Here is a 20,021-nt window from a genome sequence, read left to right as displayed (position 1 = left end):
AGCATGAAAACTATAACAAGCACAAAATGGTTACATGGTTGGTCACAGGAACCAAACCTATGCTGAAAGAGTTAATGTTTTGCAAGTCTCCAAAATATGATGACATAAAGGGGGTTGAATATATAAAGGTAATTGATTTAAGTTTTAGTAAATATGATAGAGTTTCACTTCAAATCTTTTGTAAAAAACTGTAGGAGGAGTTTGAAGAATGAGGAAACATAGAAACATAAATATGCACTTAGGTACAACTTAGAATCACTAGGAAGATTAACTGTTAGTGAGATTTAAGCGTGTGAACATGGCCATCATATTTTTGTGATTTATTGAAATCTCTTAAGTTTCCTTTGAAACTTGCACCTATAGTTATTTATCCAAAATACTCTAATGTTTTTATACTAAACTCAACTTGGCTTATATTATTTGGAGTATATTTCATCATTTATAAACAATTTTAAACTGCTCCAAATTTTTTGTAGTTTCTGATCTTAAAAGCTTTTGATAGAAGAGTACCATCTTTGATTAAATTGCACGACTATGAATCAACACAAACTGATGCATTTGAGGAGGGGATCTTCATTTTGACTTTTGAATAAAGGATTTTTAATGTCATCTTTAAAATAAGTTAGAATATACACTTTTACCTAATACTTTGTTATAAGTGTGGTCAAATCTCAAGGTAAAATATTGCTTGATAAAAGCAATGAAAATTTATTTTGTTATATATGTATTTTTTTATAAAATTATTTTTCTATGACAGTCCAAGCAGGCCTCACCTAGAAGGGGTGAATATAATGTGTATAGTACCTTCCAAAGCCATGAAGCAGAATTTGACTACCTAAAAAGCTTAGAAATTGAAGAAAAAATAAATAAAATCAGATGGTTGAAGCGAAAAAATCCAGCTCATTTCCTGCTTTCAACAAATGGTGAGTTACATATTTGAGACTAATTAATATGTACTAAAAATTGAAAATGCATTATTTCTAATTTATCTTTCTTTAATAATTACAGTATTTATATCTGCTCAGTTGTAGTGATGAATTTTAACAAATATGGTTTCAGTTGAAAAAAAAAGTGGTTTAGAAAGTAACCATCAGATCTTTATGAAATGTAACAAGATGATGCAATGTTAATCCAAAAAATGCTGATGATAAAGTAGTACAGGTATTCAAGAGAAACTTAAACGAGTTGGAACAGGAAAGAAAATGCCTTTTTAATTGTATGTTTATATGGCTGGAACATTTAATTGCTAATTACATTTAAAAACTCAGTCATTCAGAGTTTTCAGTATTAGGTAGATTGTAGAACTAGTAACAACCTTTATCCCAAAGTTTGAGGTCAGTTGGTAATTTTGTAAGCCATGAATTTTTACGCATGGGTGGTAGCCCAGTCGGAAACTATATAGAACAAGCATGTTCGGCAATGGGGATTTGAACCTGCGACTCTCAGATTGCTAGTCGAGCACCCTAATTACAGGCCAGTTGATAACCTGTAACACCTCATTATTGCTAAATTAAAATTTTTAACTGCTAGAAAAGCAGGCACAAAATTTATGACTCAAAGGGTGAAAATTTGGCTGTTTTATCGAGATAATTCTGCTTCAAGCTCAAAGTTTAATATCAAACAATGAATGATAATTTAATCATGGTAGCTTTGTTTGAATGAGTTAAGTAGTTTGATTTTTGCCAGCTTTTGCAGTTTAAATAAGATCAGCGTTGTAGCAAGCAGCAAATTTTAGTGCTTCAAGTTCATCAGCTTTCAAGCAAATAATTGCTCAGTTACATATTTCACATGACAAAGTGCCAAAAGTAACACAGGTATGTGCTATGCACTGAGCATGCAACTGGAAATGTATAAACGTCAAAAGTCGGAGAAGCTCTGATCAGTTATTATCATATTGCTAATACTGACTGACTATGCTGAAATGTGACACAGTTGTAACAGTTGTGAAATATACAAGTTTAATTAACCTTCATTGTTTGTGTTTATAACATAAAAGTCTTGGTAAAATAGAAATAATTTTATTTATTTACTGAACATGAATCCAATTTAACTCTTTTTTTTTTTTCTTCTTTTTTTTTTCCATATGGGGTTAGTAGATTACACCAACTTTGTAATCAAAACTAACCATCAGTTTCCATACTGTAATTTTTAATGTGGTATATGCATTTTCATGTAATTTGGCAAGTTTTCAGTAAACATTAGAAGTTTTTTTGTTCACAAAAAAGTTAGATTTTTTAATTAAACATTTTTACTAAAGATTTGTCTGTGAATATATGGAATCAAATTGATTTCCAAAACATACCTCTTCTCCCACTTATAGCTATTATTCAACTGCCAGGGTTTCTTCTTTGCCCATCTGAGCATTAGTCTGATTTTTTTCTTGCTTGCTCCAGTCTTTTATGCCCCATTCAATTACCCTTGGCAGTAATTGTCTTTTGATACTCCCCACTTACGTCAATGCACCCTCCATCCTAGTACTGTATGTAAGCACCTCTTTCAGATAATTTTATCACTTTTTCTTGACAAAGCATCACTGATGGATTTCCCAGTATTACAATTGTTCAGAGATACTTTGAATGTTATTGTGTTATCTATTTGATTTTGTAACATTAATAGTAATAATGTTCAAAAAAATTAATTTTATTTCTTCCGATTGGCAAGCGAATTATGGTATGAATTTACAGATTATTATTTTATTATTTCTGCCAATTAAGTCTCTCCTCTCCCACCTCTGATATCTAGTGTTGCACAACAATTGGTGGGGGGGACTCTCAGTTGAGACTTCCAGTGATCTTATTTGTAGTGAGGTGTAGGCATATATTTGGGGCTCTGAGGGTTGTACTCAACATTTTGGGGAGACTTTAGATTTGATTTTTCCTGTGCTTTCTTCTAGTCTGTTGGATTTTCAGCCCCTCTGTGGATCAGTGGTAAGTTTACGGACTCGCAGCACCACGGTTCAATTCCCTAGGATGGACTTGGCAAGATGGCTCGCTGTTGCTTTGCTCTAACAAAGCAACTTACTTTACTATGGTTTTTAAATTACCTATGACAAATGAAAAGGAAGCCACTTTGGGATAAGTTGCCTTTGATTTGTTCTAGTTTCTCCTAGATTCACAAGTTAATCACTCCTGAACCTATGTTGATTTTATTTCTGGTATTGTACATGTCCAACTTGGTTGTAGTTGGCTCCTATCTGCACTTTGCCTTAGCAATGTAGTCCCAGCACTATCAGCATTTGTGGTACACATGGGTCAGGTACAGCAGTTCTGGGTTTTTTTTTCTTCGGTCTCACATAGGCTTAGCATGGGTTCTGCTGTATTGTACAAGTTTTTTCCTCCCCTTCATTCCATCATACTCTGCACACACCATTCTATAGACGACGGGTTACAGCTGGCAACATCTCGATTGTTAGACCATCACATCCTGATTCTTCTCTCAGATACAACCCATGCAGGCTTCTGTTTTGGGACTACAACATCTATTCTTGCTCCAAGTCAATATTTCATCAGTCTGAGTATTTTTTATCTCATCTCTCAGTTGGGCTCAGCTGTCTCTCATCCTGCTCAATGCTATAGAATTAGACACGACACTCTTTCTCACCTCTCCTTCTCCCACTGCATGGATGGTTCTTTCTCTTCTGTGAATGTGACCATTACTTGAATCCTTTGGGAGGAGAACACAAGTGATCCTTCTATTGGTCTTTGAATGACAGGGATCATACACATCTATTTCCTGATTTCCACAGTTTCCTTAGTCAAGATCATTCTTCGATCTCGAGGGGTTAAGTCGGAATGCTACTACAATTTGGGTTCCCCTACTGCCACCTCACCTAGAGTTCCATTATCTTCGTGAATACCTTGTTTCAGAGATGGGGTACATATACCAACAGTCAGGAAATACAGAGGCTATGCACGGTGGACAAGGATTCCCTACACGATGTTTTCATCCTTCTTGCTCTTCAACAGGCAAGGTCTCATGGTCTGGGCTTCTTAAGGGGTAAATCATCAGGCTTCACTCTCGACTATTCCACAGTGGTGTCTTATGTTTCTCATCAAGGAGGCATGTGGTCTAGGGCTCCTTATTTTTGAATTTTGGACATCTTTTCGTGGGACCAATCTTTATTTTATCACCCTTCTAGCTTGCCATGTTCCACGGGTGATGCTTGTGGTAGCAGATCCATTTTCTCAATCCAAACAAATTCTTCTGACAGAATAGATGTTGCATAACTAGGTTCAGTTGGATTGCCTCTCATTTTGCAACTCTAATTGGTTGGTTGGCCTCTCAATGGATCACACAACTCCTGGCAATTTGGTCCCCTACACCTCACCTTTGGGCCTTGGCAATAGTTGCTTTCCATCTGGACAGGACACTATTACCACTCTCAACCTTCTCTCCACTTCATATGTTACCCAGGGTAGAAAACATATTTTGATCCAACCCATAGGTTTTTATAATTGTTTTGGCAGCTTTATAGACTACCATTTGATTATCACAACTACATATTTTTGAGTCCCCAGTACTATCCAGATTCCTCACATCGTTTTGGGTAATTGGTTCCAAATGACCATTCCAGTTACCTAACAGGTAGATTCATATTGTGCTCTTTCTGTACACATGTTTGTGACCTGACTTTTTTATGCCATGTATCCTCTTTTACCTGGAGGTTTATTTTTCATGGCTTCTGACCTACAGACATCATCAGTCAGAGTGATTTGTGCTGTTTGTCCACAGACCACTTTCTCATTCTTTCTATTACCCACGAGCTGCTTGCATGCGTGCTTCATGAAAAATTTTAATTATATTATTATTATTACATATTTTACCTATTCTACTCTTAAACAACTTAAAAAGATCCGTACTTTTAATTTTAGTTACTTTTATAATAATAAATAAAGAATAAATATGAAAAACAAGAAACAAAGTACTTATCCAATCTTCTTTTTTCTTGCCCTCGATTCTCGAGGAGAGTTAAGCCTGATTTTTTTTTTTTTCTCTCTCTAACTATGGGACAAGAGCCATTACAAATTCATGCTAGCTAGTCGTTAACTTTCCCATGGGAACGATGTTGCTACTCTGAGTGAAATTGACGGTTATCTGTTCAAAACACAATGTTATACACTGTGCCATTTGATAGATGAAAACCTTGACTTTCTATTGTTATAAATAATATATAATGAAATATAAGAGAGAACTATCAACAATTGTGAAAGAGAGAGGATGTGGCAGAAGGGGTCTAATTTTCTATTGGATATCTCTGTAACCAAACAGAATTGAAGGCTGTAAAAATTATGGTCTGTTTGAGCAATAACGATTTTATAGAGAATATTTTACGTTTAATTTCGTACATTTTCGAGGGGTGATGGATAAAATAGGGAAATTAAGGATTTTTTGTATATATTTCCTTGTATAATTAAGACCTAAAACTTATATACTATTAAAATATTGATTATTAGCTGAGATTTTATGCTATTCTAATTGGTATAACATAAACAAAAAGTGGTATAATAAAATTGTAAATGTAAGACACTAAAACTTTGTGTCATGCACAGTAAATTGTACCCATGGAGATAGGGTTAAGTGAGATGGTTTACATCACACAGTCATCTTTTCGATGTTGGGTTCTGGGATAGATTATTCATTTTCTCACATTACTATCATGTGGCTGTTCATAGATTGAGGGGTATGAGATTCCCTCCGATGAAGATAGTATGATCCTCTTTCCTTCCCCCACATGGATGTCGGTACCCAGTGACCAGGTTTTGGATGGTAGTTGACTTACCGACAGTATGATCCTCCTCCTACCCTCACGTAGATGTCGCTTCCCAGCAGCATGTGTTTTGGATACTGTTGATTTGCTGTGTATAGTCTGTCACACCCTAGCCAATCTACATCTAGGGGCACTTTCTTTAATCTTACTAACTTTTATGTTTTTTGGGATTGAGTTTAATAAATAATGTATGGTTCAGATCACTGTCCTCCAATAGTTCTCTTCCCATTTGGATGTGCTCCTCCATCTTTCCGCCCATATATGTGGCATCTTTCCAGAATAGGCAAAGGGGTATACCTGGTTCAAAAGTGATGCTGTCTTCCATGTATGATCTTCAACTCCAAAGATCTTCTTCTGGGGATTGTCCACCTATTCAATGTGGTAATGTAGCTTTGTGTGAGCGAAGGTAATGTACCGTATCAAAGTTATAGTTTTCCTATATGGAAAATGTATTTTTGATAGGTACTTACCTTCTTTCTCACACATCCCACCCTTCTCCCCCCACTGAAAACTGGTGCTTACATTTTCTGTCAATACAAAGATATGAAAAAAATTATAATAGAACTTTTGAAAAGAGCACAAACCAAAAATTATAACATGAGTACTGCCAAATAAGAAGTGATAGTTCAATAGAATTGAATAGAGAGAGTTACTTGCCTCAAGAATGTGTGTTGTGTTCTTATTGATGAAGGTTTGTCATATGATAATTTGCATGCAAGATGCATTGGAATTAGTCAATTCCAGATGGGTGGAAGTTTCAAGGCTTATGGTTTGCGCAAAAATATGTTTGCACAGAACAAGAACAGCTATTTATGTGAGAGGAGGTAAGTACCCATCGGAAATACATTTTTAGTATCGTAAAATTATTACTTTCAAAATTTATTTTGTACAATACTAAACTATGATATAGAAAGAGTGATTGTCCCTCCACAACATTGAACACTTTCCACATTTTTCTAATATGGGCCTACAAATCATACAATACTTATGTGTAATGTGTTCTGGACAAAAAATTACAGTTTTCAATCAGTATATGATATGATTAGCAATTCCCACTTTATGGACCTGTTAAAGGTGTAAAAGTGATATCATGGTATACTAGGTTTGGAAAGACTAACTACAAGTAGCTGAGTAGGTTTTGGCTAGTCCGGATTATACTTGGTTATATAAGGGCTGAGAATGGATGATCAAATATTACTGAACTATTTAGATGGGGTTTAATAACTTATTATGCATCTTTTTTATTTTCCTTGCTAGATTTATTGTTTTTCACTTGTTATTTGGATTATGACTGATAAGCAGAATATCCTCAATGCTTTTTGGGAGCTATTGCTTAAGACCTTTTCTTTTTAAAGTCGCATATTTTGTACTTCCCTAATGAATGGTATCATTTTTCGTGTTTTGTTTTATGTCATTTTTGGAGCAGTTTATTTTTCCATACAAGTTTGGTTTTGCTTTACATATGTGTGTTTATGTGTATTTATATTACATTTCTCTGTTGTTTCTAATCAATGTTAAAGAAATTTTTGCTTTTTTCACACAGAGAACAATAAAAATATTCTCAATTTTGTCTTTATATACAACATTAACTGTTTTAAACAATAGCTCTAAAATTTAAAAAAAACAAGAAGGAATCCCCAGTAGCTGTGGCCCTTAATTCTTGTAGGCAGGATTAGAGTAAATTAATCTATGGGACTTTTTTACTAGCTATATTTTTGTGTGCCATGAAAAATATCTACCAACCTACCCTCAAATTGAAATTATTTTAGGCAGGAGTAGAGTGAGTTGATCTGTGAGACCTTGGGCATGGTCAAATACATCAATCAAAAGGGTTTGACCTCCTGAGTCCAAAACTGTAATTAGGTCTCAAATTGGTCAAGAGATGACTGAGCTGTGAGCTAAATGTTTGTACTTGAAAAAAAAACTAAGCCATTCTATGAGCCACTATGTTGCGGCTAAAAATGTAACCTCCATGAAAAGATTTTTGTAGCCTTGAATTAGTGAAATCATGGAATGTGTATAAGAAAGTATCCTGTAATAATGCACATAGGCAAAACAAAATGATGAATACTGCATTAGTACAGTTAAAGTTTAGGCTTGTACTTTTCAGGGAGGCATTTTGGTTTTTCATGTTTAAATTAATCTTGCTGAGTGGTATAATTATCTGACTGGTACATCACAGTTATAGTTGATGCCCTTAGCAAGCATTAATATTAAATCGTCTCACACATTACCATTGTGATTATAACTATAAGCTAGTTGGTAGTGACTTCTCAGAGGAGGAAAATGAGACCATGCCTCCTCAAAAATTGTGAACAGATAAGATATTAGTACCTGTATTTTATCTGTTTTGAGCATAAACCTTATGAAAAACTGCATATGTTTTGGAGCAAAATGCTCAAACATCTTCTTGTCTTACCTTTGTGTCATTTAGCTAGGTGACACTTCATAGTATGAGGCACAGAGTAGTTATACCTCTTGACATTTTATCTGTATAATTTCTCTATGCTGTAACAGAAACAGCTGAGAAAAGCTGAGTCTTCTTACTGAGTTTAACAAGGAATTTGAGGCTGGCTGTACAGCTAATGGAGCCATTCAAAATCTAAGTTTTAACAAGAGGGATCTTCAGTAGCACCTACCCTCAAATTGAAATTATTTTAGGCAGGAGTAAAGTGAGTAAATCTGTGAGACCTTGGGCATGGTAAAATACATCAATCAAAAGGGTTTGACCTCCCGAGTCCAAAACTGTAATTAGGTCTCAAATCAATCAAGAGATGAAGCTTTGAGCTAAAAGTTTGTACTTGAAAAAAAACTCGGAGCCATTCTGTTAGCCACTATTCCATGGCTAAAAATAACTATTGAAAATCATTTTAAGAAAAGTTTGCAACCATGAGAAGCACAATGTTTTGGTGATCAAGATCTGGTGCAAGTTCAGTTTTTTCAAGGATATAAACAATTAAAAGTGAGTTTCAATAAATGATGTGTAGTAACTTGGTTAATTAAAAAGTATGATGATTTATCTTTACTTGGAGATTATTTTGGCATTTTATAGTTTCTACACTAGCTAGGCCTTGTCTGACACAGTGATGTTACCAAAGAATTTGCAGCTCTGAAAGACCAACAACTCGAATTCACATATAAATAATTCAAGACTCCTAAAATAATTACATGTTTTACTGTTCTTTATTCTTGGGGGTGGGGTTAAAATATCACCAGCCTCCTCCTCGGTATTAATTTTAAGCTGCCATTGAATCTAACTTATTACACAGTATTGGTAAAGATTTGTTAAACACGTTGATAATTTAGCACTTTATGTGGGCATATTTTTAACTTTCATAAAGTTTCCTAACAATATATGCTATGTTTGACACTTTTAACTCTTAAGTTAGAAAGAAGAAAAAACAATCAGTTAAATCAGCATATAAAGGATGCGTAATTGCTTTTTACTTTGTCATCAGATAAAACGATCAAGTTGTGGAAAGTGTCTGAAAGGGATAAGATGATTGATGGGTACAATTTGAAAGATGAAAATGGAAGAATGAAAGATCCCACCTCCATTACTACTCTACAAGTGCCAGTATTAAAACCCATGGAGCTTATGGTTGAAGCAAGTCCCAGAAGAATATTTGCAAATGCTCACTCATACCACATAAATTCCATTTCAGTAAATAGTGACCAAGAAACTTACCTCTCAGCTGATGATTTGAGGATTAATTTATGGCATTTAGAAATAACAGACCAGAGCTTCAGTATCCTTTTTATTACCATGTAGTTAGTTTTAGCTGTGAACCTTCTAAATGTCATTTGATGGTCTGATACTTAAAAATAATAATTTGATGGGAAACTTATGGAGAAGGATAACCTGGATATTCAGTGACTAGCTTAAGTCTTATTGAGATAATTAATAATGTTTTTTAGTAATTTAACAGCTCAGTCAAAAACAGAAGAAGCAGTGTATTGAATAAATGGTAAACAGCCGGTAGCTGATTAAGTTAGAAACCATTAATGTGGGTGAAATTGATAATAAGAACTATGAATATTCATATCAAGAATAGATTTGTATGATATGTTACATTGTGAAATTACATTTTAAATTTAAGTGTGCTGCAACATAGCTCATGGCAGTGAAAGTTTAGCTGATAAGATTGACTGGTTTTGTTAAAGATTGCTAAGTAATAATAATAATAATAAATTGTCACTATTTATGACATTTAAGTTATACCTTTTTCAAGTATTGTAAATTCAATTTAAATCTAAGGAAAACAAAAAGAATAGCTAAAACCTTGAGTGAAACTGTACAATATACAATAGTTTGATGATGAAAGGGAATTCTTTATCTTACTGATAATTCTTGTATTCTTTATTGTTTTAGTATTGACACTAATTTTTGTAGCTAAGTAAATGGATAAGGATTATAAAGAGGTAATAGAAACAGTACCTGTATATAATAAATATAACATTAAAATGAAGGATAACAAGGACCTATTGGCCCATCTAGGCTGTACCATCTACTAATCTAAATGCTTAAAAACACAACATCAAAGGCAGCCTTTATCATTCAAATATCTATCAAGCCTTCCCTTAAATTTACTGCATCTACCACATCTGAAGGCAACCCATTCAAAAGGCCAACCATCTTCTTAGAAAAATAACTCTCTTAGCTGTAGATGATTCCTACCATGCTAAAATTTATATTTGTCACCTAGCCCTATCATTCTAATCATTAAGCACAAAAAAAAGCTGATGACTGACACTATCAATTCTCCTAACAAAACTTAAGCACTTCAATCAGAATCTCTCTAACTCAAGAAATAGCAATTTCAAAGATCTTAGCCTGTCATTTTAGTAGTCCTTCTCGAAACCCTTTCCAAGAATTCGATGTACTTCCTAAGGAAAGGAGTCCAAGACAACATAGTACTTCAAATATGACCTAACCAGTAACCTATACGATGACATTATAACCACTTTAGACTTGTTTTCAATATTTCTCTAGATACAACCTAAAATCCTATTTGCCATACCACTAACAGCATCATACAACTTTGATAGCTTAAGAAACTAATAAACCAGAACACCAAGATCCTTTTCCTTTATAACATTGTTATGTTTATTCCAATCAATATTTGAAACCAAGAAATGTTGACTTGTACAATTTACTCAAAATTAATCTTATTTTTAAGTATGCCTTAGTTACATCATGTAAAAAAGTAATGTAAGAGAATTTTCACAAATGATAATATTTGATTTCCATGGATTAGGACTGTATGCCAGAAAAGTAGATTAAACTGTAGTTATATGATTTATATGTTCTGTAAATCTTTGTTTCAGAAATGTTATTTAAAGAAATAATTTCGGTAAAGCCTACATTCCCAGTAAATATTAAAAGTTTTTGAGCATTTGTTTTAAATAATGCATATAATGCATTTTTGTCATATTTATCTTCAATCTCATCACGGGGTTGTAATGAGGTTTACTAATTAACAACTTTTGTATAAACCGCATATTGTTTTAAATATTTTTTGCTTAGTAGTAAAATTAGGTGTTAATTATAAGATTGAGTAGATTGGTTCTATAATAAGGATAATAGACAAAAATTGCAGATGACATTTTTGGAAATTCCATAAGTCTCATATATAATTAGAAAACCTACTATTATTGTAATTGGTAGTCTGTGTAACTATAATAATGAGCAGATTATTTGAGAAATATACCCACCCTTTTTTAATGTTATTTGTAATATTGCCTACCTACAGGTATCTATGAACTTTAAAATAATTATGGGTTTAGTTGTTTTAATGTTACATTATTAAAATGAACTGTTAAATACATTAAAAAAGTGTGTGTTATTTTATTATTAATTTTGAGGTATATAATTATTATTCTCATTATAGTGTTGCCCGGTGGGACAGCAGTAAGCTTACAGACTTACAATGTCAAAATCTGGTGTTTGATTCTCTGTGGTGGACACAGCAGATAGCCCATCATGGCTTTGCTCTAAAACAAACTCATTATAGTTTTGATAAGATGAACATTTAACCATGTGTTGCAGTTTGGCCACTTGTGATGCGTAATGGCTGATAATGAAAATACATTAGTTTTTATACATGTATGATAGACAAGCTTTAATATATTTTCATCCTTAGCATCATTCAAGATATTGTTGATATTAAGCCAACCAATATGGAAGAGTTAACAGAAGTCATCACTGCAGCAGAATTCCACCCTTCTCAATGTAATATGTTCGTCTACAGCAGTAGTAAAGGGACTATTAGGTTGTGTGACATGAGATCATCAGCACTTTGTGACCATCATTCAAAGTGTATTTATGAATTAATATATTTTTGTCTTGAGTAAATGTGATTGTTTCTTTAGTGAAAGTAAGGTTTTGCACAGTTTTTTCTTTGTACAAAACTTGAAGATAGCTTTGATATATGAAAACATTTGTTAGCTGAGTTCTTGCACAGATCTTAAAATATAGCGTTCATAAGTGGAAACATCGGCTCACGTAGACGTAGATCTTGAAAGTCGAGTTGTTCAAAACTTACTGGCTTACGTTGATCTGACTCATTTTATTAGCTGTACTATTTACTATAGATCATTTTCCAGACGGTTCTGCTATGATTAGTGTCTGGCAAAAAGCTTCAGAAAATATTTCTTTTGCAACATCTCAACCGATAATTGGTCCACTTATCAATGCTATTTTCAAGTTTTGAACAACTCGACTTTAAAGATCTACATGAGCCGATGTTTCCATTTATGAACGCTATATTTTAAGATCTGTGCCTGAACTCAGCTAACAGATGTTTCCATATATCAAAGCTATCTTCAAGTTTTTTCTTTATTTTCTTAATAATTTTATTGCACTTATTTGCTGATGATGTGACTTTTAGCATAAAGTACAAATTTAAAGTACCTTATGTAATAAATATGAAGTTTTAGTTAGTATTTTTTTAACAGCCTACTTTTATTTCTTTATCTCCCAGAGTAAAATTTAAATATTTACTATAATTTTTCAAAGCTATTAAAATATGGATTTGTTGTCTAAAATAGTTTTATCTTTGTTAAGAAAAAAATTATTGCCCCTTGATTATTTAAAAAAAAGTTTGAATAATAATTATTTTTCATGCAGATTTAATGCCTTCTATTCCTCCTGTATTTGTTTTTATTTTTTATACAATCTACTATCATTTACACTGTCTCTTTTTTCGGATGTTTTTTATCATAAGGTTATTATGAATGACCAATCCTCTCATGATGCATCTTTTGTGGATATGCAGTAATGAAAATCTGATCCATTAGCTTTTCTAACTTGCAAATTAATATGCTGCCTACATAAATGTAATACTTGAATAGGGGGCATATATACATTGAATGTTGACAGAAAGAGATTGTACCACTACAGTTTACTGATTTAACATCTTAATCATACTTTGAAATGTGTATTAATGATCTCCTTTACAGGTTCTGTGTGGCTTTTAGTATTACAATGAAAATTTTTTATGAATAGAAAACAGGATTTCACCATACAAGTAAAAGAAAGCAATTAAAATGTTCAGAATGTTTTGAAAAGGGGGGAAATAACAATGAAGTATTCTGTATGATGTGTAACAAAAAAGATGTTAATATACAGTACTAGAGATCTGGGAGGGGGTTTGGCAACTTATAAACTTACAAAGCTACCGCAGTCCTGGTATAATATCTAGGGACAGTGAAATTTCAACATTGATAGCATTAATGCTACATGGCAAAATTCTGCTTGAAATGGAGTGTTATATATTGACCTTTTGTGTGCATTGAAATTTTAAGTTTGATGAGTATTAGTCAAATGCTCAAGAATGTGTGATTGCTTGTCATTAGTGCAATATTCCTAGTCATGCAGAAGTAGAGAAGTTCTTTAACAGTATGAGTGTTACTGTAAAAATAAATTGTCTCATTTCATTCACAGATAGTGCACCTGTTAAAACATCTTTGCACAGAAAAATGAACCTATTCTGCAAAACTTGAGGGTCACTGAGATTAGCTGCAATTGGAACATGCAACCTTCATACAGTTCACAATATTTTGGACTTTGAGGTTTATTGTGAGACATTAAAAGTTTTGCCACAAATGTGTTTGAAGGTACCTCCTGCTTGTTGGGAAGATTATAGAAATGTACAAGCCCTCCTGAGCCTGCGTACTTGTTTTTTCCTGTGTCATGTTCAGTGTAGTTTCACTCTATGAGCATCTACTTGAACAGGGCATCATGAGTGCTTCTTGTCTGTTTTACCAAAAATGAAAAATGTAGGTTTTGGAAATGTGCAGTACAAAAATAATTGTTGACTGCCTATAAGGTGTATTCTTCAAAGTAAAACTTAACATTCTTTCATTCATCTGGCCCAGCTTTGAAAGATTTCAATTCAAAAGTTGTTTTAAAAAGGACCACCATAAACATATTCAGAAATTAGTTGTCTTCTTAGGAAACTTATGATGGATTTTTTTTTAAGCCAGAAGTAGTTAGTTTACCAGGGGATCTTCCATAGTAGGCAACATTCACTGGTAAGAAATTACATATAAATACCAGTGGCCTTGGCATAGGAATTAAGGCTTAACCTTAATAATCAAATTGAATGATTTAAAGATAAAAAAAAGATATTTCTGATATGTTCTAATTTTTCTCTGTTATTGTCTCTAAATACAAAGTAAATTTCCACTGGGAAATCCTGTTCTTCAGCAGCTCAAAGCTTTACCTATTGTTAACGACAAACATATAGGAAGGTGTCATATGTCCCATAGTGACAGAGAAGCCGATGTTGTGAAGTAGAATAGACTCTGTGGTTAATAATGTAAAAAGAAGAGTGATTTGCAGAGAGGAATGAAGCAAATGACTTCATTTCAAGAGGAAAAACTTTAGCTGAGAAAGCACAAGAGTAAAATAAACCCTGATTAGTAAAGTCAAAAAAAGAAACTGTGTAACACCATTCAAGAGGAAAGTTTGACAATGTAAGATGTGAGGCAAACAATGTTTGACCAGTTTAGATCAGTTGTTTAAAGAGCAAGAGACTTTTACAGGGTGGAAAAGAAAATTGATGAGTTATCAGACTAGTCTGTTTGAAAGGAAGAGCAAGAAATATTAAATTTATTTTGTAGTTTTCTTGCATATTCCATTCGTGTTTTATCAGTAACATCATATTTGTGAATTTAAACTAAAAATTGTGAGAAAAAATGTATTACGCAAGCTTTGAATTTTAGGTTCACCCTGTTAGTCTTTGTGGCATTATTCTACATGTACTCTAAAATTTGTATTTTTTGAAATAAATTTTAAAATGGGATAAATAGTAAAAAGTAAATTTAAAAATAATTAAGTATAAGAAGTGTATAAATGAATGTGAACAACGGGATTGGTTATGTATATTAAACTACTTTTAAAATCCTTTTGTATTTTCTTTTGCAAACCTCTTCAGTTTTTCTCCATGATGGGTGGAATGCTTGGGATTAAGAGTTTCAAGTCTTTTTGTTGCAGCAATATTTCAGTATTTTGGATTATACTCGCTCCCTAAAATTTGTGGAGGAGGTACAAGTGTACATTCAAGTTTTTCTATGCCACACCCCTCTTTAAGATCTGAAGGTTGTTTACCATTAAACATCTTAAACTAAAATACATATTATGCACACAAGTTACCCAATCTTGCTAATAGTTGTGGAAAAGGTAGACTTTAATTTTATAGTAAAGAAGGAGGCATTTTAAGATAGATGTATAGTTTCCACTTAAGTAGTTACTTGTTACTTCTGCAAGTGTAAGCAAACCATTTAAAATGTTCCTTGTTTATAATACTTGTTGTAACATAGAGTCTTGTAAATTTTTTGTCATAACTGTTAGACTGGTTCTTAAGACTGACTTTAAATGATAATAATTTGTGCTTTTTGACTGTTTTAATACAAAAGTCACTGCACAGACATAATGTAAAGTCACTGTAGTTACATTTGAAGAAAAAAAAACATCCATAGTTAATTGAATTTTTTTTATTATGAATATTATGTTTACCAGCATTTAATACTGTAATGTTTCATGTAATAGATGTTATTTATGAGCTATAGTTGCTTGAAACTACACTTCACAACTGTTTGAATTTGTTGCCTTAGGTAAGTGAGCTACCAAAGCGGTTACAGCACTTTTGGTTCTATCTTGCAGATGGAGACAAAATATTTATGCCCAAATTCAGATATTTTCCACAATGTTGTTTCATTGAAATATGGCAACAGCATGATTATGACTTTTTTTAAGTGTAATTAAAAAACGAGCTTACATATACATAATGTCACATCTTCAATGATCTTCGACATCCTTAGGGTTTATGGGTGGGAATCTGGTATTCTGTCCGTTAACTTGATTTTAACTTGACAACTTTTGATACTTTCCAAAACAAAATTATGAGTCATATTGCATTGTACACTAGATTGTAAAACAAGAGTACAAAGGCCTTGACAGTCTATGGCTGGCCAAGACTTCCCAGTAAAACACATAAGGTTAAGAAACATTAACAATATTTTTTAAGAGGTCACTGAATAAATAAGGTTTTCTTGTGTTAAGTAAATTTTAATGTTTGCTCTATCTTTTTGTATTGCTCAGTGCTGTTAATAACTCCATGCATGAAATATTCATATTAACTATTAAAACATAGTCCAGCTTTTAGTGTTTAATACCACAATATACATTTTTTTTATACTGCATACAAATAGCGTGCCACACTTTTGGCTGCCATAGTCCATTCTAGTTGATGGATATTGGTATTAAATTAAAGGTCTCTTCAGCAGACAAAAAAATAGTACACCTCAGATTTGAAATCCATAACGGAATAAGTAATAGGAATATGGAGAAAAGCATTGTTGACTAGCACAATTTTTAACATGAAATATAACCTGTTGGAACTAAGCAAGACTGTAGGTGTGAAAGTGTAAATTACTTGATTTACCCATCCACAAGTTCACTTTACGAAGGTGAACACTAAATATACCATGGTTAAAACTTTTGGTGAAGGTTTTTGTCAATTTTTTCAACTATACAATCATTTTACTTTAAAACAGTGTTTGAAGAACCAGAAGATCCCACGAGTAGGAGTTTCTTCTCAGAAATTATCTCCAGTATATCGGATGTGAAGTTTAGTAATAATGGGCGGTACATGATTTCTAGAGATTATTTATCTGTGAAAGTGTGGGATTTGAATATGGACAGTAAACCTGTTGAATGTTATCACGTGCACGAGTATCTTCGGTCCAAGCTATGTAGTTTATATGAAAATGATTGTATCTTTGACAAGTTTGAGTGCTGTTGGAATGGAACTGATAGGTATGAAAGTTTATTTGTTTATAGTAATGGGATTGTTGTATTAGGATATTTTCTAAATTAATGAACATTTATATTATAAAAAGAAGATACTAATTAGTAGTTTGTAATTGTTTTTTTTTATGTTTTTTTTTTTTGTTATGTTTTCACGTGAAGATACCACAAAAACACCATGAAACAAATAGTGATTATATAAATATTTTTGAAAACTTAAAACCATAACTGATAATAAAATTAACTGACAATTTCATGAGTTTAATGTAAAACTTAAGTTGTTTGTTTATTATACATAAGGAATTTAATAAATCTATCTCGATTTATACTATTTCTTGTGTGTGATTATGATTACATAAAGGTTTTTAAAAAATATTTTTTTTTAATTTATGCTTGACTAAAATTACTTAAGATTAGTTTTTAAAACTTATTTATCACATTTAAAAAACTCTTCTCACTATTAAGTATGAATATTACTACACAAAAATTGCTCTTAATGAATATAATTATTTTATTTATTACTGCTTTATTAGTTATTGAAAGGATGGGTGTCAATAATGGACAACTGCATCACAAAACAATCAGATGGGGTGGAAATGTGGTTAAAACAGCTATAGGTAATCTTGAATGTTGCACATCATAAACTAAAGCAATGATAATATGTTTCAAAGTTTTATTTTAATACAGCAAGTATAAAGAAAATAACATGAAGTCATTTGGAATAGTTCAGTAGAGTATGGGATTCATATTGGCAGGGAATGTCTCACATATAGAGATGTTGGCCTATGACAATTTTCAGCTACATTCTAAATTAAGGACTTGCAAAATATGTATGTTGAAGACTCCATGGTTAGCCCTGGGAGGTGTAAGACCCTTATGGTGCTGAAGTTACACTTGTGCTAATGGAGAAACCATTCAATGTTAAATATGGGGTAAATATCCACAAAGTGCATTAAGGAATTGAAAGGTCTTTCTATCAAACCCAATTTCTGTAAAAAATATGAGTACAAAATGAGACTGTAGTTTTAGATAAAGACAGGAACCACCTAGATAATGTTACACGTGAAAACATGAGTAAAAAGAAAAGTGTCAATAGCACACATCATGTATTGTCAATGCTGACCTTCCTTTTACAAGAATAAAAGCATAGACAAGACATGGGATAGAGGGATATCCACTGAAGGTCAGGAGTCCAAAAGTTTGCAATTACCCTGGTCCCTTCACATTCATCTTCAAAAGCATGAAGTTGCAGATAACAGAACAAATACTTCTCACAACATGTTTTTGTGTAGTAATATGAGGAACAGTGTGTTTATAGGTTAAAGTGCAATGGGTATGTGTGTGTAGATAAAGGCATTATCATACCATCTGGAAGTATGTACTGTAAAAGTTACAGGTCTGGATAATATAGTAACATGAACTCTATGAGTTGGCTATGACATTTGATATAACACAGTTTAGTAGAATTGTGTTAATTTATTAAAGAGTCATATCACCAGCAAATACCAGGTTTTTAATTACAATGACTAATACAATCTTACTGGAATTAACAAAGAGTAGTTCTTTCAGGTTGTCTCTTTTTTTAATGGCATGTGTATTTCTTTCAACCTCACCCCTCATACATGTCTCAATTTTATCAAAGTTAAGAGTGTGTATGCCTAAGAGGGTATTGTGTAGCGTATTTTAAGCTGGTATGCCATTTGAGTTGCATGATTAGGGGTGAGAGAAATTCTCATACAAGTAACAGTTTGTCAAGTGTAGAACAACTAAAGGAATGTCTTCAGAAGGAAGATTTATTTGATGTTGATCAGAATTTCCATTACAAATTAAATTTACTTGATACAAGTTTCAGAAATGATAAGCCAAGTTGCATATAGAAATAGCAAAAGTGAAGTTTGACTAAGATCAGATGTGTCATTGAGCCTGAAAGGAGGAAGACTAAAGGTGTATGGGGGGGTGACCTTCAGGTGTAGTTATGCCTATCTTGCAAATACGACACATTTGAGTTTACCTAAGGATTGTTTGTATATTTTACAATCATTTCTGATCCACAAAGAAAATGAATAGGTTTGAGAAAGATATCCAGCCTTTCAGCATGCTATACAGCTAAATTTTAAAAATTTCTCATACTTTTTTTAAGGCTACATTGTAATTTAACTATTAGAAATTATCAGTTCAAATAAGCAAAGATGTATACTCAGGAACACTTATCGCACAATAGGTGTTCCATTATTAGCATGACGGTGGTCTACTATGGGTGAAACTCCGAGTATGTGACATACACCCTATATTTTCCATGAAATGGTTTCATTTATAAAGTGCTTGAGCAACAGTTACGTAATGCAGCTTATCAAGAGTTCTATTGACAATAGTGAATGCAAATGTCTAAATGACATAACTGTAAATTAATTCGATTGCCAGACAAATTACATGAATATAAGGTTTGTTTCAAATGGATGTCATTTAATACAGAGGCAATGCATACTGGTATTATTAGACTTGTGAATATATTTGTTCCATAAGTGCATAAAATGTATTCCTATTAACATGTAACTTTTAATCCACTAGGGGGGGGGGGGCTGCATCCTTCATTATTATGATGTGATAGGGATATGACATGATACCATAAACCTGTCATTTCTGTTACTATATCTGTGCAAGTTTTCATCTAAATCTGATTTAAGCAGTTAAAGAAAGATCTTTATTGACATCCATCCTTTATAAGGGTTATCAGTTCATGAATACCTTTTTATATAAATAAGAATTTAATGGTGGCTGAAAATGTTGCAGTTTATTAGGAGAAAGGTGTATATTATTTTATTTAATATATGTTCAGTGTAATAGAAGTGAGTGCAGATTTACTTTTCATAACACTATATTTGTAAAAATCCAGTTTCAAGTTATTTTAGATTTGCCTTATATTTTGTTTTATTTGGGTTT

General features: G+C 32.6%; 1 protein-coding gene and 1 long non-coding RNA gene across 2 annotated transcripts in view; one reads left to right on the top strand and one right to left on the bottom strand.

Annotated features, from left to right (window-relative positions):
* Positions 1 to 16,822, bottom strand: part of LOC111086821 — a 19,369-nt gene extending 2,547 nt beyond the window's left edge. Inside the window, exons 1-2 of the long non-coding RNA XR_002611536.1 lie at positions 16,561 to 16,822; positions 3,586 to 3,589 (exon numbers count right to left, since the gene is read on the bottom strand). This is a non-coding gene — a long non-coding RNA (uncharacterized LOC111086821). The remainder of the gene's footprint in view (positions 1 to 3,585; positions 3,590 to 16,560) is intronic.
* LOC106463688 (serine/threonine-protein phosphatase 2A 55 kDa regulatory subunit B alpha isoform-like) overlaps positions 1 to 20,021 on the top strand; it is a gene marked incomplete at its 5' end in the record, with an annotated part of 39,835 nt that overhangs the window by 14,398 nt on the left and 5,416 nt on the right. Inside the window, 4 exon segments of the mRNA XM_022391268.1 lie at positions 758 to 923; positions 9,226 to 9,516; positions 11,922 to 12,086; positions 16,829 to 17,090. Coding sequence (XP_022246976.1) covers positions 758 to 923; positions 9,226 to 9,516; positions 11,922 to 12,086; positions 16,829 to 17,090 — 884 coding nt within the window.

The sequence above is a fragment of the Limulus polyphemus genome, unplaced genomic scaffold (genome assembly GCF_000517525.1).
Source record: "Limulus polyphemus unplaced genomic scaffold, Limulus_polyphemus-2.1.2 Scaffold1461, whole genome shotgun sequence".
NCBI lineage: Eukaryota > Metazoa > Arthropoda > Merostomata > Xiphosura > Limulidae > Limulus > Limulus polyphemus.
Note: the sequence above shows the minus strand (reverse complement) of the source record. Positions and strands in the feature narration are given on the sequence as shown.